Source organism: Synchiropus splendidus, chromosome 14, assembly GCF_027744825.2.
Source record: "Synchiropus splendidus isolate RoL2022-P1 chromosome 14, RoL_Sspl_1.0, whole genome shotgun sequence".
NCBI classification, from domain to species: domain Eukaryota; kingdom Metazoa; phylum Chordata; class Actinopteri; order Syngnathiformes; family Callionymidae; genus Synchiropus; species Synchiropus splendidus.
The window spans coordinates 24,219,334-24,241,176 of NC_071347.1; the positions used below are offsets into that span (position 1 = coordinate 24,219,334).

At 51.5% G+C, this 21,843-nt stretch overlaps 2 protein-coding genes and 1 pseudogene across 4 annotated transcripts in view; all 3 read right to left on the minus strand.

Moving 5' to 3' along the window:
* Positions 1–6,405, minus strand: part of bbs2 (Bardet-Biedl syndrome 2) — a 9,526-nt gene extending 3,121 nt beyond the window's left edge. The window contains exons 1-12 of the mRNA XM_053886038.1: positions 6,279–6,405; positions 5,727–5,854; positions 5,341–5,568; positions 5,053–5,178; positions 4,809–4,871; positions 4,667–4,744; positions 3,774–3,878; positions 3,535–3,621; positions 3,326–3,461; positions 2,094–2,233; positions 388–517; positions 29–200 (exon numbers count right to left, since the gene is read on the minus strand). Coding sequence (XP_053742013.1) covers positions 29–200; positions 388–517; positions 2,094–2,233; positions 3,326–3,461; positions 3,535–3,621; positions 3,774–3,878; positions 4,667–4,744; positions 4,809–4,871; positions 5,053–5,178; positions 5,341–5,568; positions 5,727–5,843 — 1,382 coding nt within the window. The 5' untranslated portion in view covers positions 5,844–5,854; positions 6,279–6,405. The remainder of the gene's footprint in view (positions 1–28; positions 201–387; positions 518–2,093; positions 2,234–3,325; positions 3,462–3,534; positions 3,622–3,773; positions 3,879–4,666; positions 4,745–4,808; positions 4,872–5,052; positions 5,179–5,340; positions 5,569–5,726; positions 5,855–6,278) is intronic.
* Positions 6,406–8,288: 1,883 nt separating this feature from the next.
* Positions 8,289–17,586, minus strand: hsf4 (heat shock transcription factor 4). 3 transcript variants are annotated; one of them, XR_008416537.1, is made up of 14 exons: positions 17,235–17,586; positions 15,754–15,862; positions 15,556–15,683; positions 14,878–15,002; positions 13,704–13,779; positions 13,452–13,519; positions 12,961–13,060; positions 11,999–12,114; positions 11,689–11,907; positions 11,502–11,616; positions 11,374–11,439; positions 11,162–11,257; positions 10,336–10,372; positions 8,289–10,260 (listed from the first exon to the last, which is right to left on the minus strand). XR_008416537.1 is itself a non-coding variant. In XM_053885465.1 (13 exons), exons 1-12 carry the CDS (start codon positions 17,358–17,360, stop codon positions 11,198–11,200), a joined length of 1,284 nt encoding a protein of 427 aa, XP_053741440.1. In that variant the 5' UTR covers positions 17,361–17,586; the 3' UTR covers positions 8,289–10,372; positions 11,162–11,197. The 3 variants fall into 3 exon arrangements, 2 of the variants coding, with proteins under 2 accessions (XP_053741440.1, XP_053741438.1); XM_053885465.1 differs by having other exon boundaries at positions 8,289–10,372; positions 13,452–13,495; XM_053885463.1 differs by having other exon boundaries at positions 8,289–10,372.
* A 1,272-nt stretch (positions 17,587–18,858) lies between these two features.
* Positions 18,859–21,370, minus strand: LOC128771418 (cytochrome P450 2D17-like; annotated as a pseudogene).
* Between the last annotated feature and the right edge of the window lie 473 nt (positions 21,371–21,843).

Consider the following 21,843-nt stretch of genomic DNA (forward strand, 5'->3'; position numbering starts at 1 on the left):
GAAGGAGCTTTGGAGAAACCCCACAAACCTAGTTCTCCCGCCAACAAAGGCCTTGACATGCAAGTCTACTGGGATGTCCTTGGGAGGAGTGATGGGAACTCGGATACACCCCGACAGGTTCCGCACGCTGGGATGGACCACGTGGCTCTCGCCTTCAAATATCCCCTCCGCGAAGATCAGAACCGCACGAATGATGGTGTCTGGCAGGCGAAAAAAAAAGCATCACCAAGTCAAAGGCCATTCACTGCTTCGCCCATGACGTTCCTGTTGAGACACCTGCATTTGACTGGAGATGGGTTAGGGTTAGGGTTAGGGTTAGCTAAATGCTGAAAATCTTTTATGGAAAAATACATCCAAACTGTCTGCACGAAGCAGAGTAGAAGATACCGTTGGGAGTGGAGATGCTGAGCTCCACGTGAGCTTTCTGCGACTCGGTAGCAGCTTTGACTGACAACGCGGTTTGGAGCTGCGTGTTGGCTGGAATGACACCGGTGCTGCCGCTGGCATCTGGCACACCCTGGAACAAACAGACGGACAAAAGCTTCTGGGAGGATTTCAATAAGGAAATGACAGCTTTTTTTTTGTTTGTTTGTTTTGCAACAGTTTGATGACGACAGCCACAACTGAGATCCCAACTGTGTCACTCCTAGAAAGCACAACAGGTCCGTGGTGAGAGGTCAGACGAAGCATGGTCCGGATCCAGCCGTGAATCGCAGCCTGCCTGAAGGGACAGGCCTGGGGCCAGTCTAACCCTGGTGGATACTCCCTCCACTCCTCCCTCATCCCGTGTTTACAATGTTACCTCAAATCTTTCATGCGACTGAGCAAACACACAAACTCTCGGAGCGGTCACCTGGACCAAGTTGAGCAATATACATATACATCTAATTTTGTCCACTGGAGGCACGAGTAGGGGGATGTGTGCCTGAGCTGGACTGGAACGGCTGTTTGGTGTTGGACTTGGCTGCTGGTTAAGGCCTGTCCATCACTAACGCCATGTTTGAACAGCGGGAAGCTCACTGTGTCAGTGAGGACAATGATGGATTTTGTCATCGTATCATCTGACTTGTGACTTGAAGAGAGGAGCCGAAGTCTTTGTGGGTGTTGAGGGGCTGTTTTGGATTACCTGGATGTCTGGGTCTGAAGCTGTTAGTGCCAAAACAGAAACAAGTCAGTGCCAACAACAGGTAGTATATTTACAAATATGCAATATCGTGGCGCAACTTGGGGTGGGGTTAGAGTTAGGGTTAGGTGGGGTGTTATGTGCATTACACCAGTGATTCTTAACCTGAGGGCCGGGGCCCACGGCTGGTCCATCCCTTGAACGGGCCCCAGATCCGAAAGGTTCCCATCCCCTGCCCTACACCATATCAGAGCACCCGCTAGACTGGAGTAGACTGATATGGTGTGTCGGGTGCTGGCTCCAGGTTGTCAGCAGGTCCAGAGGTCCACACAGTCCAGGTGTAGCTTCCTGCACGGAGGGCGTCTCAGTCGTGCCTCAGCCGTTTTCATGGCACATGAGGCACCAGCAGCCAGATGTTAAAATGTATCTGTCAAATGTGTGATGCTTAATCAAGAGAAATGAAGCCTTCGTCTCTTAGATCCGGTTGGAAGCCACACTGCTGGGTGCTGAACCAGCAGGGGGCGCGAGAGAGATTGCTTCTTGATGCCGTCCAATAGCCCAGGTGGGAGAATGTGAGCGCATGAATTTGTTTTCCCCAAGTCGGCATGTGGGAGCATGGATCATTTTGCACTAAAGGAAACAGGACTGGATTGTTTTTTAACGCGAGGAAAGCAAAGGGTCAAACAGGAAGCTGAGATTTGGGGCGAGAGAGGAGTCCTCTTCACCTGATGGAGCACATCAACATGAGTTTGCTTCCTCTAAGCAAAACGATATTTTCTGTTTTTTGTTTTCTCATATCCTGTGCTCCCCCACAAGACTCTGAAGGCCAGTGGGCGATGACTGGAGCTGCAGCAGCTGTCAAAAGCTCGTGGGAGAGGGTGCGGTGAAGAGAGGATACCAGCACCACGGACTCCATCACTTGTGTCGTGGTTGTAAAGAGCCACTGCTCGCGTGGATGTGTGACTCTCACCTTGGCGTTCTCCTCATAATTCCGCAGCTCCAGCAGCAGATTCTGTCGCCGCTGGCTCAGCTCTCTGATCATATCCTGCTCCGCGCTGGAGTCCATCAAGTTCCCTTTCATGTCCTTGCTGGCGGGAAGGTAGCCACGTACTACAACATAAGACAGAAGCCAGAAGTGAAAGACTCGTTTCTGTTTTTATACACGTATGTGAAGACTAAAAAAATCGCAATATCGATTCACCCTTGTGTCTGACTGAACTTCCAATTCATTTTGATTCACATTTCATCGACAAACCACACCACAAATGCTACTTTCCTTGGCGAGTTTCACGCTCCTCAGCCGCGCTGCAAGCCGCTACTTTCTGACTTGCCATGAGGCTCATGGCTTCACCTCCAGCCAGTGACCAAATGCCTTGTAGTCACGTGTTTCAGGCGGGAGTGACTGGGCGGCTCGGCGCCAGGATGGAAACTGAAGGAATACGGATGACCAACCGCGAACTAGTTACGGGAATCAACCCGCCAAAAAAGGCTAGCATCCACTAGCGTGGCTGTATTTTGGATACCAACCGGATGACGTGCATCAGTCTCAAGTGATTTGCAAGACGTGGTTTCCACTCGTCGCAGCACCGCAAGGTAACACCTCAAATCTTCATCACCTCAAACATCGTCTGTTTGCCCTGCAACTCTGTTTTGTCATGGTTTCTATGTGCAATAAACTTTCATGAGGAAAACAAAACTTCTTCTTCTTTTCCTTCCGGCTTCTGCCTTCAGTGGTGGCCACAGCGGATCATCCTCCTCCACCTCCCCCTGTCCTCTGCTTCCTCTCCTCTCCAACATTCTCATGTCCTCCTCCATCACTCTCCTCTGTGGCCTTCCTCTCCAACTTCTGCCTGGCAGCTCCAACATCTTCATCTACCAATGTACTGGCTCTCTCTCTCTCTCTCGCTCTCTCTCTCTCTCTCTCTCTCTCTCTCTCTCTCTCTCTCCTCTGAACCATCTCCATCCAGCCTCTCTGACTTGGTCTCCTACACACCTGAGCACGTGCCTCCTGTCTTCTCCAAACCAACCCTCGCCCCCCTTTGGTCCCACATCACCCCCGACACTTTGCTCCCATGATTCCTTGCTGCCTGCACCTGCTTGAATGGCGGCAGAGCATTGTGATGTCAATTCTTAAAAAATGGTGACTGATATTTTCCTCTGAATGGTGCAGGCACAGTGACAGAAGACACAGCGTGAGTCCACCTTCTCCTTCCACCGATGCACAGATCAGCTGCTGCTGTCCGTCCAGCCTGTAGTCTCCTTCCACCACTCCTGCCACAGAGGCTGAGAAGTTGTCTTTAAAAATGACCTCTCCCGTTCTGTCGCTCCGAGCATCCACCTGGGGACAAACACACACAACTCAACTCTTCAATTGGCTTCATGACGCCTCAGTAACACGAAGTGATGCTGACCTTTCCGTTGGACCAACCAGTGATGAGCTCCACGACACCGTCGGCGTTCAGGTCGAAGGCATGAATGCTCATGGCGTGATTTTTAGACTGAGATCAGGGGTCACAAACAGAAGGCTGACTCACCAAAAGGACGTGAATGACATGGCAACTGGAGCAGGTGCACTGCCTGCTCCACACCTTCAGTTGCATGGGGATCCAGATCACTGAGGTCATTAAGATGAAGAGGAATTTGCCTTCACCTTGATCCTCCAGTAGCGAGAGGTCCGATCATAGACTCCAACAGTGCCATTGGCCAGAGCGTAACCAAACCTGCTGTCGTGCATGTGGCACAGAGACGTCACCGTCTGGATGGAGGAGAACAGAGGAACCATGAAGCTCTTCGTGAAGTCCATATCTCACCAAAATCCCCAAGCACATCCAAATCATCTGAACAAAAGTAGGGATGCTCCGATCGATCAACTGGCGATCATGATCGGCCGATCACCGCCTGCCACTGCCGATCACCACAGCCCATCAGGTGTGACGTCGCTCCGGTGAAGCCCCGCTCACTCAGCAGCAGCACGTCAAGTTAGCATCCTGCAGCACATGCAGGGGACGACGCTGCGCAGGGAAGCGCCTTCAAATGAAACTTGACGGAGAGTTTTCTGGGCTCATGACAGTGAGAGCGCTGGTTCCAGCTGAGGCTGAGCAACAGCCGCCGCTCCCAGCGCCACATTCGGAGTGATAAGAAATGATCCTTCGTTTCACCCAGCTGGATGAGCAGCCTTTCTCAGGGAGACGGAGACGCCCGGAGTGTCTCCGAGTCCCGCTACAGTCGGTGAATATGTCACGGACGCAGCACCGTCTCGAGAGGCTCACCTGCCACCTCTCACATGGAAACACGTGTTTTGAAGGTTCTTCTACGTTTCGCCTCCTTGAAGAGGGATATAAACACGTGTCTGAATGAAAATGATTTAAAGGTCATGTTTTCACACCATGTACACAGAAGGTCTCATCATTCTGATGACAGATTCATTGTCAATCCATGGGATCGGTATCGGTGATCGGCAGCAACAATCCTGATGGGAGCATCCCGAAAGAAAAGGCTTCATGAAAGGGTGGCACTCATTGACGCTCTCGCCAATTCTATTACCTCGTTCTCCGTCATTTCTGAAACAAGCTCATCTTCTTTGAACACCCTGATGTCAAAGTCTTCAGAGCCCACCAGGAGCTGTCACAGGGAACAAGCAATGACAATGACAAAGTCCTCCACAGCAAGTGTCAAGCCGGCATACCTCATTTTTCCCATCGCCAGTGAAGTCACAGAGCACCAGGGACCTGACGTTGTCACCGGTTACCTAGAGAGCAACTTTCAGAAATGAGAGTTGGGAGTGCCACAACCATCATGTACGGCCCGTTGTTTAATCACGCTATCGCAGTAGTCTATATTTGCTCTCGCGCGAAGAGCGCCGCTGAAATCACGGTTGAGTAGGAGCAGCGAGCAGCGAGCAGCGAGCATGAAGACATGATGTTTCTTACGGTCCAGAAGTGGTCGTTGCCCTGGTGGTCAAAGCCTTGTAAGGCACAGTTCCCTCCGATGATGGCCAGAGGGTTGGGGATGTTGCCAAGTTGGCCCAAGACAATCGTATTGGCCCCATCTGTCACCTGCAACCACAAAGTGACACGCGGTGTAAAAGAGATCATACAGGACGAGCGATGGTTGAATATTCAGCCGGACGGACTCTTTGTCAGTCCTGATAAGTTCAACCTATCCATCCCATCAACACAGGGCTGCGAGGCGACCCTCATCAATATTGCTCCACTCACATCTCTGTAGAAAATGTCAGCATTGTCGTGGACGTCGTAGGCCAGCAGGTTGGTCTGGGAGCCCACCAGGAGGGTGTCGCCAGCGGTGCCCGGTCTGAGCGAGCCTGCGGTCAGACAGGAAACCGCCTGGTTGATGTTGAGCAGCGAGACGTCCGAGTCCTGCGTGCTGTGGCTCAGACGATGCGCTGGTGGCTGCTGGGCACGAGTGTGAGGGTTGTGGATGAAAACCTGGAGCAAGAGAGGAACAGCACTTCCTTTGATCTTCTGGTTGAGCGTGTGACGTCGAGCCACGCGACACCTGACACACTGTGCCAAGCCAGAGTGGCCGAGGAAGAGGCAGCTGTGGAAGCAGCGTATGAGGCGGAGAGCGCAGGCCTCCTGCTCACCTTCCCGGCTTGCGTGGCTGCAGTCAGGCAGGGGTGGACTCCATCAAACTTCCCCACCGCCACCATGCGCGCATTGATCCTGTGGTTGAGCTTCAGGGTGAAAATGGGGACCAACATGGTTCGGGCTCCTGTCAAGAGAACGCCAACGTTTACGAGCAATATATTCGAAAACGATATCGAAAAGAGAGAAGAAGAAGAAAAACAGCAGTGTGGTTGAAGCCTGATTCGAACGACACTAATGTCATTATAGGCTTAAGCCACTTCCGACAAGTGGAGTCGCGTTGCTTAGCAACCGAGAGCAACAGGCTGAAGCTTCGTCGCCATGAGCTGCTGCTGCTGCTGCTGCTGTTTGGTCTGCGGCGATAAAGAACGCGGCTGACGTGTCTGACAGTCCAATCCCCACTGAACAGCGTGGAAGCGCTCCGCGGTTTTCAGACTCGGATCAGCGTCACGGCGCGTGCCGCCGTGTTAGCCGAGGCTAGCTGGTCTGAGCTAGCTTCAGTGTTTCCGGTCCCACGCAGGACACACGCGCACGACGGGGACTCGTCTCACCCGCTCGCTTCCCTCGAGGACAGATGCAGAGTCAGGGTCGCAGACTGAGACGATGTCCGGCGGACTGAACAGGAAGCGCTGGGACGCGTCAAACACCGCCTGCACTGCTACTTCCATCCGGGTGGACTTCAAAATAAAAGTTCGAGTCGGGCGAAATTGAAGCAATAAAATGGCACGGTGGGACGGGCGAATCTTTCCCTTTCTGTCGCTCCTCCTTGTCAAGATATGTGGTCCGTCAGTGAGATCTTTATTGGTTGAAGCGTGTCCTACTCCTGATCCATCACAGAATTTTGACGTCATGTTGTGTGAGTCTCTAAAATGGATTCTCCAACCAAAATAGGCACGCGGTACACACAGGCCTTCTAGGACCACTGGCAGATTCCATCTTAGAGTTCAGAAACCTCTTGATGACCAGGCGAGTTCTCGCTGAGAAACGACGGCCCAGGCCCTGGTGTCCCACAGACACACACATCCAGCCACACCAGAGGCAGGACAACTGCACGGTGTGAGACCTTTCGATCCACACCAATCTGAGAAGACGCGCCACCTCGTGGCGTAGGCCCTGTTGGCGGACGCACGGTTGAAATAACTGCACCTGATAGACCCACGTTAAGCACTTTCAACCTTTCAGCATCCAAACCTTGAGAGGGCTCGGCACACGCCTTCGGCTTGGGTCGATGCTCAGGCTGACCAGGTCCGGACACCATCTCGTGTTTGGGCTGTGCGACGCCACCGTCACGACCGGGAGTTTCTGTTCCCTGATGCACTGCAAAAAGGGCACGAACTTAACTGGAGCTAAAGTCGACGTCATCCAGGCTCTGTGTGCTGCTGATACTTCCAACATCAAGAGAGGGCTGCTCAGGTTGAAAGAATATTGGCAGCTGGAAGAGTGGGTGGACATGCAGATGATCAAGTGTTCGTCTCCTCACCAAGCGTCCCCGAAGAGTTAGGGTCACCTTCGACGGATACCTGCAGACCTGAGTAAGGCCTGTGTGAGGGCAGAGCCAGGTCCTTGCTGCTTGAGCTGAAGGAAGCAACAGCGGACTTTGGCTTGATGTTTCATCCAGGACACTGCCCCAGCAGAGGCAGGCTGTTCACGTCGTTAACTAAAGCGGCAGAGCAGCAGAGCATTCCATACGTTTGATCACAGTCTGATTAAAAACGCAGTACAGAAAAAAGCTGAGCCTGCAGGTTGTGCCCTGACGCGCCTGCGGGCTGAGGTCTGTCCTTCAAAGTAGTCTGAGCAGCTTCTGCAGGTTTCCCCTCCTGAGGACACTCGGGAACTTCAAGGTATTTGAACGTCTCCGCTCGCTCTGCACGTTAGCACGTGCTGCTTTGTTCTTCCTGAAGTCCACAAGGTTGTTCACTGAGCACCACTCTTCATCCCGGTGGGCTGCTCGGTTTCTCTCGGTCATCAGGCCCACAATCGCCGTGCGGCCAGCAAACCTGACCACGACGTTCTGGGCGGGCAGTCCGACGTGCTGAGAGCACGGTCACGTTCATCCAGGCACAGGTCGGAGGTGGAATCCCCATGTTGGACAGCTGGGGGAGTGTGCCCTCTGTGGAACGATTTGACTCCATCTGGGCTTCACTGACCGAAGTGGGACCTCCTGTGCATCTAGGGTCAGTGGGGGGCCCCAGAAGCTGGAGGGAGACAAGTCCCACATCTGTGTCTCCAGGTGATGTAACACAGCCGCTGTAGTTGGTGATGGTCGAGATGCCCAGCCACACCTGAGATGATCCTCCATCCTGTCACCAGAACAGAAGCCCGGGTGTCCCGGGCTCAGAGCTTGTCATGTAGAGTTTCTGTTTTGGGTGGTCTTTTCCAGATGCAGAACTTGGTGTAATCCAGTACCAAGGTATGTTTGCGTGCAGAGACAGGAGGTCCCCCCCAGTCCCCTGACCTCCATTCAGATCTCTGATCTCTGAAAACCATGCAGCTCCTTCCACATTTGTGAGTGGCTGATGGACGACGAACAACACAGCAACAACACCAAAACGTTTGTGCTTTATTCCAATCAGAACATATGGAACACAGGTGGAATAGGTTTGCAGCGTATTGGAGTCGGTACACCAAAACGCTTCACATTGTCTATTGATATCGCCGCTTCCAAAACATGTCAACACACAAGCCAGACTTGAACAGGTGTCACAGTCGCTGACGCAGCTCCTCAACGCGGCTGTCGGAAATGTTTCTGGAAGCAGCGATCTGGTCACTCAGTCAACACAAACACACCCTCAGCTGAAATCCCCACACATTCACTTGTTTTTGCTGTTTTGTTTTTCACAACACACATTCATTCATTTTAAGTGCAAATATTTGAGAGTGAGCAGAGCAAGAAGCAACCGGATGTGTGCCTCACTCACTCCCAGAAAAGAAATACTCATATTGTAGTGAGGAAGGAGGATTCATGCTCAGTCAACACTTTCATGTAGCATACAACTGCCATCTGTTTAGTGCAAATGTCAGCCACTGCAGTCAAGATGCCTCGAGCAAGGTTACGTTTGATTTTGAGGGACCAAGTCTCCCAACCCTGGTGCATCTCAGACCGTGTGGTGAGTTGGAGTCTACCTCACCGTTGCTGCGTCGACGTTCCTGTGTTCGTCCAAGTGAAGTTTTCACTCACAGTTAGCACAAGGTGTTTTCATTCTGAAAGGGGAAACGCAGCTCCCGTGCTCTGTGCAGTCCGTCTCGGAAGGTTCGGTGACCAAGTGAAGCCACGGCAAACTTGTTTCTCACTTGAGCCGATGAAAGAAAGGCCTGTTTGTTGTTCCCAGACGTTTGGCCTTCACAAGCCACATCAGGTCAAAACGATGACCTGGACCTTCTCAGCTTGGGGGAAAACCGGTCACAAAAGTGAGACCGTCTTGAAACGGAGACATCAGAAAGTCAACTCCAAGCTTCCAAGATGGAAGTGCCACTTAGATCCAGTCCAACTGCAGCATCACCTGGATGACAGCTCGGTGACGGACGGGGCGTGAGACGAGCTGAAACACTGCTGTGCCATGTGCATGCTGGGGTGAATATGAAGATGGAGACGCCACGATGAAGATGGTGGCAGTGAAGAGAAAGAAGAGTCGCTCATCTACCCTCCACAGGCTGAGCAGCTGCCTTTACAGTGGGACGACTCCGTCTCCGTGTGGAGGCGGCTCTTGCGCGCACACGGAGACGCTCGGGAGGAAGTCTGGCCTCCTTGGTGGGGTCACTTCCTGCCTGTCTACCTGAACTCAAGTGCCCCGCGTCTCGATAAAGCCTTCTCATTCCCAGAAATCACGTTTGGATTTGGAACTTAGTTAAAAAAGCAAACAAGATTTGAAGATAGACGGATAACTACAAACTGTTCCATCCCCTTGTGCTTTGAAACAGTATCCTAATACATTCCAGCTCACTCTAAATGTGTCGTTGGAAAGGGAGACGCCTGAAGCATGTGTTGCCCCCCGACGCCCGTGAACACAGTAAAAAATGCATTTAATGGAGATTGTGCAAAACTGCATTGTTAGTGTTGTTATCAATCAACTTCACATTCAAATGGACAGTATGAAGTATCTGTCGCTACATGTCAGGCCTGTGCAAATACTGAAGTGACTTTCAAGCTGACTCCATCATGCAAAAATGACGCTCCTGTGATGGACGTCAGCGCAATAACAATAAGTCACTCTGTCTCAGACTGCCAGAAGGTATCATTCACACTCAGCAATAATGGAAGAAAAATCGGAAGACCATGAACGCAACTCCAAAATCAAAGAACACTGCTTTCTACGGCGACAAATGTTGGACCCAAGCGCATGTGCCCACCAGTTATCTGTCACTTTCTCATCAGCGACTCCTCTTGCCAATGTTTGAGATCAGGACAGATCATAATATTGATATATTCATTCAAACTATTCAATTGTCGGTCTCCTATACAGCAATGAAGAAAAATGCCCATCCTCTGAAGTCCCTCTGAAGTGCAGTCACCTGGCCAGATCTCGTCCAAGGAAGCTTGAAAGCAAAGCACATGACAGAAGGTGGATGTCACGCAAACAAGATGACGTTGAGTCATGGGAGAATTTCAACCTTGCAACGGAAAGAGTGGATCGGCCGCTGCTGGGAGCTGAAAGGAGAGGAGATACAGAAGGGCCATCAACCAACGTGTCACATGATGTCCACGTCCACGTTTTTGTGGTCTGCAATGGCAAGTAACTAAGCTGTTCTAAGAACATACACTAGGTGAATTCAGGCTGATACCAGAACCATTCTATCGGCAGGACTGACTTCACTCGTGACCGCGCCTTGGCCTCACCCACTCACCGTTGCATTGGCCTCACATGAAGAAGCTGGTGTTGACACGGCAGAAAGGAAGTCAACCGCTGCTTAACCAGGCTGAGGGTATATAGTGTGTGTGTGTGTGTGTGTGACCGCCCCCTGCTGTGCAAAAGTTCATCTTAATTCTACAGTGTCATTGAGAAAACCACGAAGAGCAGGCGTCTCATGTAATCTCATCTAATGTGTAAATTCCTAACAGAAGCCAACAACAACCATCCAAAGCAAAGCCTTTCGACCCAGCAGTGCATGCTGGGACGCCTCAAGACTGACACTGTGGTCCCCAGTGTGACGCAGGAGCCGTCCCTACACTCCTGCGTCACACTGGGGACCACAGACAGCTGTGGTGCTGGGGGTCTCCTTCATTGTTATTGGCCTTCAGCTGGTTTGCGTTTCAACACTGAGGCGGATGCAAAAACAACTGCATTTCTAATACAGTTAAATAAGAGCCTTCATATGACGGATCCAATGACATGCTGCATGTGAATGAAATGATCCATGGCGTGTGCAGCGAGCACAGGAGCCCTCACTGCCCCTGGTCTCACCAAGACCCTCTTTAAAAACATGTCTCAAGCATTACCTTTCTCTTCAAAAGGTCAGTCCATAGCAAAGGGCTTCACTGCTCCTCACAGGTCGCAGCTGGGAAAGCTTCAGCCTCGTCACTTTGGAACATGTACTGCGATGGGAAAATATATACATGTACACAATGATGAACTGAAAGAAGTCCAGGCTGCTGCTGATGCAAGGTTGGCTATCAAGCAGTCCAGGAGGCCAAGCCACTAACCGACTTACAGATTTGAGGTTGGACTCCATCTCAGAGAAGGTCCAGTCGGCCAGAGGCAGGCCCAAGGTGAAGGGCTGCAGACAGAGGGCCGACACTCAGCGCATGTTCTGGAAGAGGACACGCAGCGAGCACTCACATCCATGGCAGCGCTGGGTCCAGCCTCCATGGAGCCGTGCTGATGGCTCCTGAGGAGCAGCTGCTGCAGCTCGTCCAGGCTCATGTCGTTCTCCACCGTGTGGCCAGGGTCCAGTCTGAACACAAGCAAACACAACTTGTGATTCCTGGAGACATAAAGACCATTCCGAATGTCATGATCTCACTACCTTTCCTGGGAAACTCTCTTACTCCTCCTCTCAACTGAGGCTGAGGAAGCCCTCCCCTCCAGAACCGACTGGACCATAGCCACGGGGAGGACGGGCGGTTCTGAGGAGCACACCCCACACGTGGAGGTCAAGACGACGGCGTCTCCTCCAGGAGCTTTTCCTGCTGCTCTCACTTCAGGACTGACAGGTTCTTCCTTAATCAGCATCAAACACTTGTCTCTGTGACCAGACAAGAGAGTCAGTGGAAACGCTGCTTTCTTCCCACCTGCTGCTGCACAGTTCCATGAAGCTTCCATGGGCCTTCACTCACCTGCTCTCCTCCGACTGCATCTGCAGACTTGCACTGGCTTGTGAGATGTCAGTGACATCCGAAATGATGGGTCCCCCTGTCAGGCCGCTGGGGGTGGACGAGGTGTCGCTGGCGGGCTGGTGGGGGACCACAATTCAAAAGTGACGCGTGATCCCAATGTTGACTATTTTGATGTGTTCCGTTCCATATCCAGATTCCCAACAGGGCCAGACAGACGGGAAGACATGGCACCGTTTATGTACAAGCAACATCCCACTTATGACCGGGATCGGTTCCGATCAAGCGGTCGAAAGTCACATTAGACAAACGTCGAATGCCATTCAAAACAGCCGACGTGAGGGTGATAGGTGCAACTGTAGCGGTAGATGGCTGTGTGAGAGTGAGATGCTGGGACACTGTGCTGCCACAAGTGACCTACGTGTTGCCGGGCTGCTAGGTCATCGAATTTAAAAAAAACAAGCATCTGCTGGCCGTGGTCGGAAGAACGGGTGGACGTAAGTCGAGCAGGTCGTAAGTCAGATGTTGCTTGTATTTGTTTAATCCAAATAACTGTGTGCGCATGTGAAAGTTCATGTGTAAACAGTCCAAGCCAACGTGCTGTCTTCAGTTCATGACTCATGACATGTTGTCGATTCTTCCACACACTCTCACTCGCTTCATGATGCGGTCACCTGATCAGCTTTTCCGGCAGTGAAGCTCATGACGAAGGCTTTGCAGCTGCCAACAAAGCAAATGCTGGCTACTGTGACTCATCTCAAACATTTTTCCTTGCTACATAATTCCACATGCTTCATGTATTGGTTGTCTTTTGTGTCTCCAAATGTAGAGAGGAGTAGAAGTGAAGACCAAAAGCCACTGCATCGAACGACGAGACACACACACATATATATATATACATAGACGTATACACACACAGTAAATGGAACAGCCATTGAAAACATTGTCCCGCTGCTCTTTCTCACCGACTGGATGTAAAAAGGCTCCTGCGGCGGCTCCATGGAGCTATTATGGCTGAGCTTGGAGGCGGGAGGAGCGATGGGGCCGTCGTCCAACATCAAGGGCCTGCAGAGATCCACACAATCATATGTGTCCTATGGTCTTGGTGTCTTCAGGTTTCACACCATCATCCGAGTTGAGCATTTCATCACTGACTTGATTGAAATGTCAGGTGTCTATAGTGACATTGTCCTGGGATCCAACATGTGCTATGGTGTTGTAAGGAACAGTCATGCTGGACACAATAAAGGCCCGTTCCTGCCGTTGTGTCAGCTGCACAAAGCTGAAACAGCGCTTCATGCAGGCACATGCGTGCGCCAGCACATACACACAAGGTCATGCACTACGCTCTGTGGAACTGATTCAGCACTTCGTCCATTGACAGAGACTGTGTGGTCAGCTGAGCCAGCCCTTCCCCGTCCCTCCCTCTGCGCATGCGCGTGTGTGGCTCACTCACAGCTTCCTTTTCAGACCCGCGGTGGCAGGTGTGTTGGACGGCATCTGGCTGAACAGAAACTGAATCAGCTGGTGGAGAGAAAATGGCACAACATGAATCAGCAAGCTTTGCCGGCCAATCCACGTGGAAGGAAAGCACATCATCAGGACGTGGAAACCGCTGCCACAATTGCTCTTGTATTTGGCAGGCGTCGGTCAGACGTCAGGAAAGAGCAATGAGCGGTGTGGATCCACACCCAGCGCCTGGACGCACCTTGTTCATGACCTTCTGCTGCTGGGCATGGTTCTGCCTGAGCGACACCACTTCTCGCCACAACACTTCATTCTGCCTGCAGAGACCAAATCAGAGACAGTGTGCTCCTTCATCACCTTCACATCAACAGACCTCACATCATGTTCAATTGCTCGTGACGTTACTATGATGTTGCAATTGATTGACTGATCCATGGACCAGAAGTGAACAACCAGTCTTGGTTCTGCATTTTCAGGCCTTAGACACAAAAACTGTCAGCAATATTCGTGAGCGAGACTGGAATTCAAGTTGGGTAGGAAGGAAACAACGGCATGAGCTTTGGTGACCACATGACTCATCGTGACAAGTCAATGGTGCGTGCGTGCGTGCGTGCGGGTCAAGAGCCAGTCGCCAAGGTGTGAGGTCAAACAGGGCAGGCTGATAATCCCTGGCTATTGAGGAACGACAGATTATGGCCGGTGCCCTTCTCAACACTTCAGGACAAGACATTAAAAAGCCCAGTGAAATCCAGGCTACAGGCGCATCACTAGTGCCAGAGAGTAAAGAAGGAGCGGCTGTGAATTGACTGGTTGGAAACAAGGTCCCATACAAATGGCTCTGAGGGTCGGGACTCACACTCGGCCTACACCGCCATTCCCTGAGCGCCGCTGCCTCCGCTGCATGGTAGCATCCCCCAGTGTGTGCGACAGAACCTGAGGCCATCATCAGTGAAGAGGCCACTCCGGCCCTCATCATCCACAACATTCGCGTGTCACTCCAGTTCATGCAGCATCGAACCATTCAAACAAACCGTTGCCTTTTCTTTCATTTATAAGGCAAAGTGTGAGGCTTGTTGGAACACAATGTGACTTTGACTTCTCAGCATCAACTCAGACGTATAATGGCTCAAAGGCCAAAGACAAACCAGCGCTCAGCACGCTGTGGCGGTCAGGTGAGTAGGTGAACATTCTCTGCTCTGGCTAGTGCACAATAGAGACAACAAAGGAGCGGTGGCACGCAACCAAAGGCCTGAGGCTTTATTCAAAATGAGCTCGTAACAACAGAAATCAGCCTCCCTTTTGGTCATGGAATAGAATGTCATGGTGAGTGATGCGCTGTGATTCGCCCTGACCTCAAAGACGAACAGTACAAATCCTCATCTCCGTGCTGTATGAAGCCGCAGAGCTCTACTCACTGTTTCATGTCCTGCATCTGACACTCCATGTTGTCTTGCTGCGTTCTGAGGAGCTGGACTTCATAGAGCAGTTTGCTGAGATCCTCCTGTCGAACTTTGGTGTCTTCGCTCTTCACGATGGAGACCTGCAGGTGAGCAGGGAGAAACAGTCCTGATCACCCCAACATGCCAGACCAAAGCAGAGAACCAAAGGTGTTTGGATTATATGGCGAGTCTTTGCTGAAAGGGGTGTGTCATGAAGACACATGTCAGTCCAGTGGGTCACATATTCCTCGCGGAGGCTTGCCTTCCAGGACGGCCGCGCAGGGCAGAGGCTCGACACAGGCGCATGCTTATGGTGCTATTATTATCATTATTATCACTAATGTCTCCAACACGATCGATCCTTTGGATTACAACTTTATCAACATGTGTTCGATGATTCTAAAAACACTCGGTTTGGAATCCCTTCGCTGCAAACACAGAGGGGTCAGGGAGGTGTTTGACTGGACGATCCCTTCCATCCCAGGGAAAAGAAACAAAGGATTCCTCATTTCTTTCTCCCTTTTATCAGGCTTTTGCTTGAAATAAACTTTGGATTTGTGGATTTTTTATTTTTATCAAGCTGCTGTATTTGGAATTGTGGGCCCAAGTGGAGTAGTTTGGCGGAGAAGTGGGGTGCGCACGCTGAAGGCTGACCTTTCTCTTGATGTGCTCCAGCATGTGTTCGTGGCCCTGCAGGAAATACAAATGCTGGAACTCTGTGTCGTCTCTCTCAGGCTTCACCAGACCGCTCTGCTCGATGTTCACCACCTTTCGGAAGCCGTCTGTGGAGGGACATGGCTCAGTGTCTCGCAGGGCGGGGACACAGGCCCATGAGCAGGAGGTGGGACTCACACATGTTCAGCTGACGCACAAAGCTCGCCATGTTATTGTGCTTGAAGTATTTTGGCAGAACCTCTTTAGCAAAGCGACCCTGATCAAATACATGGAAGCTGGTCCCAGTCTGGAAGAAAACAGAGAAGAATGACAAGAGTTTCTGTCAGGGTTGATGGTTTAGAGCCGTACCTTCACAGCTTTTTCTTTTCAATTGCATTTGTAATCCTCTGTAGTTTACGGAACAATCAGAACTTGCAACAGAAATGGAGGACATGACCTGACGGAAGCAGTGAGCGCTTCCTGGACTCTGGGGTTCGGTCTCAGCAGATGATGCAGCGTCAGTGTGAGTGCGAGCGCCTCCCCCTCGCGCTCGTCACAGAGTCGTGACCAGTGTCAGCTCGGGGCCTCAACATGTCCGTCAGTCGATGAGAAAGACATGGCTGAACTGATGTGCTTGATGTGTGCTGGCAACAGTACTATCTCCTGGTCCGAATGTGCTGGTTGATGTTAGCCCACTCAGGTGCAGTCAGCATAAAAACATGGAATGGAATCCTTCCATTCTGCCAGCAGGTGGACATTACAGCAGTATGTGAGGAGACTACTCAACAGAGCAAACGTAAGCAAACATGAAGCTCAAGAACATGCCACTTTAATTCGACCAACTTCCCCTCAGTGAATACGACGCTTGCAGACCAACGGATAGATGGACAGAACCCCTATCAATGCCATAAGAGAAATTCACCATCCAACACCTGCCACCCCTATCAATGCCATAAGAGAAATTCACCATCCAACACCTGCCACGTCTGTAGCTCTGACTCCCATTTCTGTGCCATATTCCAAGGTCACAGAGCTACAGTTCGCTATCCAAGCTGCTTGTTGGCCAGCTAGCTCCAGTGTCAGGTCCCTCTGGGCCAAGCTTCACTCAGCTCTTCCCACCCAAGCTTCTCTTTCACATGCCTGCTGAGGAGGCATCAGACGTCCTGTGTCTCGTGAACAGGAAGCTGTTGCATTTGCCGGTCCGTGTGCTGGTGTGGAGCGGTGCCAGGAGCTGTCGTGTCACCTGACTCCTTTGCGCTCTGCTCTGTTCCATCAGGTCAACAGCGTCGGAGCGTCAATAAAACAGCTCGTGGATCAGTTGTTTTTATTTTAAAAGTGTCATCGGACTGATGACAGGCAGAAAGAGCAAAATGTTTGAGGCGTCGGTGTAAAGTCCACCACCACCACTGAGCGGCACCAACCTCCAGATGCAAGTCGCCGAGACAACGCTGTGCTTTGTTATTCACTCTTGTTGGAGTTCAACTACAGGAAACGACCAGTAATTTCAAGCCCTGGGCCCAAATCATAAAAACGGTTTCCCTGAAATGTCTTTTACTCAAACTTCACAACTCACATGAGCGAGCAATTTCACAAACCTGAATGAAACAACGCATCACATATAGCTGAGAGGTTGTTGAAGACAAGCAAGGCTGTTTCTGTTGAAACGCCGTTCAACTCACGGAGCTCCAGCAGATCAGATGGTTGGTGTCCGGATCCTCCACCAGTGTCCACAGCTTGGTGAGGAAGGCCGGCACGTTGCTGGCATAGTTGCCATCTCCACCCACGGCCCCCGGAGACTCCTGCATCCCGCAACTGCTCCACAGAGAGATCCAAACTCAGAGATCTGTTTGTGTGTGTGTGTCCCCCCAAATACCAGTCCTCAGATTAGTCCATGTCGTGAAGGAGTTCACTTGCGACACTTAGTCAGGCGCACGCCGCGTTCCCAGGTCTGTCTACGTGAACTCCATGTCGACTCCAACATTTCATCTTCCCAGAAGGGTTTGCCTCCTTTTTAACTCAGTCCTGCCTGCCTCCCAGTCCCCCGGCCGGCTGTCACCACAGAACGTCCACATCAGCACACACACACACACACACACACACACACACACACACACACACACACACACACACACACACCCTGGCCCCTGGTCCACAATGCTGAACAATGCTATTCACTCATGAAAAGGGCTGAAAGTCAAAAGAGCAGTGGACCTGCTGGACACAAAGAGCGGTGATCACAAGCGTTGGTGTTTGTGAGAACTACAAAATGATGTGCACAAACCAGCAACAACATCTTGTGTTGTCGCTCACTTCAAACATCCATCTCCACATGTCCTTGTTAGTGTTTCCATGTCCATTTCCTGTGTCCTGCCCTCAAGGTCACCTGAGCCTGATCTGCCGGTGGAGCACACCTGGGGCCGTTCCAGGGCCACGCTGCCACTCTGTTCCCAGATTTATTCCCCGGGCCCTTCCTTCGGTCTGTTCATCTGTCTGACTGCATGGATGCATTGTTACCGTTTGTCCAGTCTCTTTGCTGCTGATCACTTGAGTTGTGATCCAGGTTGAAGGAGGGGGCTCCGCTGCCCGATGGATCCATCATGTTCACTCCATCTGCCCGATGGAGTGAACATGATGGATGAAGTATCATGTTCACCAGTGACGGAACGATGTGGACTGACGTGGACAGATGGATCAGATCAATGTACCGGTCCATCATGGCTGCGGCTCTAACCATGTGGTCATGGACTGAACTAGACGGCCGATAGAAGGGACCAAATGAGTTCTCTCCGTCTCTTGAGAGATAAGGAGAGGAGCTCAGTCATCCAAGCACATCTGCTCCTGCATCGCCTGCTCCAGCGCCTTTGAAGGACGCTTCCTTGGGGCCTGGCCTATGGGCAGAAGGCCCTGGGACAGACCCAGGACGTTCTTGGTGAGGTACGATTTGTCTTAGTCCTCCCACAACAGAGAATTTTTGCTTCTTATGGCACCATACCAAACATTGAAAATTAAGTTAAGTTTAAGTTTTGAAGTTAAAAATTAAATCGACAAAGCAACAACAAGAGCAACTCTGCGGAAATAGAAAAAAAATACGTACCTAGAAAGGAAATATACTTTAATAAATGATGAATAAATTCAACAAATGCCCAACAATAAACAGTGAGTCCACCGCCAACCAGAAACTCGTTTCGAAAAGGTCTTTATTTTTGAAATGATGAGCAAAATATGGAGGTTCAAAGAGAAAAAATGTCCACAGGTTTACAATATATTTCACCACACTACAATAACAAACATTGTGCCGTGGCTTCACTTGGGCTTTGTGTGCTGGAGCACCATCTGGTAAGGTTTGGGCGTCTGACTCCATAAACAGGAGCAAAGTCAGGCTTCCCGCCGTTCTCAGGCCAGGTGAAGGTGAGAGTGATGAGGAAGAGGAAGAGCTCCATTCGAGCCAGGCCCTCACCGAGGCACACCCGAGGACCTAGAGTGGAGAAGAGAAGACCACAGCTTTGGTCAGCCGCTCTCGGCTGCTCTCGGCGGCAGCACCGGTGGAAAACGGCATGACGGCTTCTGGCTTGAAAAACTCTCCCTCCTGGTTCAGGAAGTTCTCAGGGTTAAAACTGTGGGGGTCTTTCCACTGTCCCTCCTCACACAGCTGAGAGGACAGACTGGGAATGACAATGGTTCCCCGGAAAAGAACGAAGAAGGTGAGAATGCAACTGGCGGCGTGACAGTAACAAGTGACCATGTCCAGGTCTTGTTTAAAGAGCTTTCAAAGTCAAGACATTTGACTTGCCTTTGGAATGGAATATCCCATGAGCGCGGTGTCTTTGGTTGTCTGGTGGAAAACACTGAAAGGAACTATGTTTGCCGCCCTCTGGACCTCATGATAGACAGCCTGAGTGAGGGGCCACATGAGTGTTCTGTTTGCAAGCGTCAAACACAGCCTGCAAACACAGCAAAGACATCATGACCCCCGCCACGTCGGTTAGATAGCCACAGGCGCGTCAGATCTTTTTCCAGTGAAGACACCTCTTCGGTTTTGTCATGCTAAAGCTATGCGTCTGCTGAACTAAGCGGGTGGTCATAATGTTTCAGCTGATATACTACAATGGCGTCATACTTGAAAATAAGGCATCTGATGTCTGTCTTCAAAGCTGGCTTCGGCCTTGTCTCCCAAAACCTCATCGATTTCACGCTGACGGCGTTCTGTTGACAGAAGTTGAGTTGAGGGACAGCAGTCGAGTTTGTCCCCATATTCCGCAGATTTACAGCCAACCATTTCGCTGGACACAGGCCTGACTTGCCGGCACAACACAATATCACTGGGCTGACTGAGCCGGTCCATCACGTGGGTGGACGGCTCCTCAGCCTCCTGCACCTGGCTGATGTGGATGTGTCAGTCAGTGATGGAGGAGGACGGGACCGGCTTGCGCTGAAGAGCGTGCCAGACGGCGTGATGCTGGAGGGGGGTGCACAACTCCAAACATGTCATGGTTCGTTTGTTAGGTGATGATGAGAAGGCGAGAGTACGTTCTGTTATCACCCTGAGAGGGAATCAGGTGAGACTCGGAGCGCAGCCAGAAGAATGTGAACGCTACTGCTGTGGTCATGTCTTGGGAACAACCAGGTGGGAGCCGGACACGTCTGCTCCTATAAAGCTGAGCCAAGTCTCTCGGCCAGCATCACACAGTATTGTGCCCAGCCAACCGCTCTTCACCCTGCTCACCTTGGACATGAGGGTAGTGAATCAGGTACAAGAAGGCAAACAGCAGCGTGTTGGCTGTGGTGCCAAGGTGTAGGCGTGAAGCTGATCCTCAGAGAAGGAGGACTCTCCATCGCCACGCTTGGCAGGCAGAAAGAACATTGGAGAGGCTTGGCCACCCGGTGCTTTAAACAGGTGATGCTGGCCGCAGATAGCAGTCTATGAAATGCCTCGGCTGACCAGGCACGCGACTCTCTTTGCACCCGCTGACGGTCTGCTGGCGCCTGGCGTGGGACTCCTGCTCAACACTGGCCTTCCGACTCAGGAGCAAGTCACCTTGAACAAGGTAAAAGCTTTCTGGAAGGGCAGCGGCAAGCAGCGCACCAGAGGCAGCGAGTCGTAGATCTGTGTGCCGACAGGCTTTTAGCACCAGGACGGTGAGCCTGCTGACTGGGCTGACTCACCAAACCCCAGCGTCCGTTGATGAGTTTGGAGGTCTCTTTGAACAGGTTGACGTGAAACCTCATGCTCTGCTCCTCGGCGGCGAGCAAACAGGACTCGACTGATGATGTTGGAGGCGGCGTTGTGGAGCGTGACTTGAGGAGCTGTGGGCACACCTGAGAGCACAGATGCTTCAGCTTGGTTTGAGGCTCAACCACACAGGTGTGACACACACACACACACACGACACCCTCGGGCGTGGACCTAACAATACTCTGCTCCAGAAGTTCTGCGACACACTGCATCTCTTCTGGGATTCTCTGCTCCATGGAGTCTTTTCCCACACCACAATTCCTGTGTCATCAGGCCAAAGCGCCGCTGCTCCCGCCAGAGGGCGCTGTAGTCCGCTAGAATTACCCCCGGAGCATGCAGACAGACAGCGGGTGGAGAGGTTCCATGCGATCATCTTGAGGAGCCCAAGACAAGCAAAAACAAACAAAAGTCTCATCTTGAATCGTATCTACTGAGGCCTTCATCCCATCCCCTTCATACCGGCGTGTCTTCGTCCTTCAGCCTGTCGGCCGCAGACTTGCAGACTCGTCCATTGGTCAGAAGCCAGTGCTGGGTCCGACCCAGTTGCCTTGTCTGTTCATCAGTCTGACCAAAGGTGAGCATGCAACGAGTCAGAGACGAGAGGACGAGAGATGCAGGGTTCAGGCCGGAGGTTTGGACACGTCCTCTGATGCACATTCACTTCTACTCCGCTCTACATTTGGAGACACAGAAGACAACCAATACATGAAGCATGTGGAATTATGTAGCAAGGAAAAATGTTTGAGATGAGTCACAGTAGCCAGCATTTGCTTTGTTGGCAGCTGCAAAGCCTTCGTCATGAGCTTCACTGCCGGAAAAGCTGATCAGGTGACCGCATCATGAAGCGAGTGAGAGTGTGTGGAAGAATCGACAACATGTCATGAGTCATGAACTGAAGACAGCACGTTGAACAGGAGGATGGGAGTAAGAAGGTGAAATGCAGAAGTCGATACACAGTTTCTGTGAACTTTCTGAGGTGACGCAAACGTCAAAGAGGTTGTATTCACCATTCACTAAAGACATGGCTCGAATGGAACTCCATTTTCACGCCTGTG

Bases quoted from the DNA above. Each gene is read 5' to 3' on its own strand.
- hsf4 (XM_053885463.1), bottom strand. From the start codon at position 17,360: ATGCAGGAGTCTCCGGGGGCCGTGGGTGGAGATGGCAACTATGCCAGC. The intron at 15,684-15,753 runs GTGAGTCCCACC...GTCCCTCCACAG, and splicing joins TGTGCGTCAGCTGAACATGT to ACGGCTTCCGAAAGGTGGTG. The intron at 13,780-14,877 runs GTGAGTAGAGCT...TGGTCTCTGCAG, and splicing joins CAGATGCAGGACATGAAACA to GCAGAATGAAGTGTTGTGGC.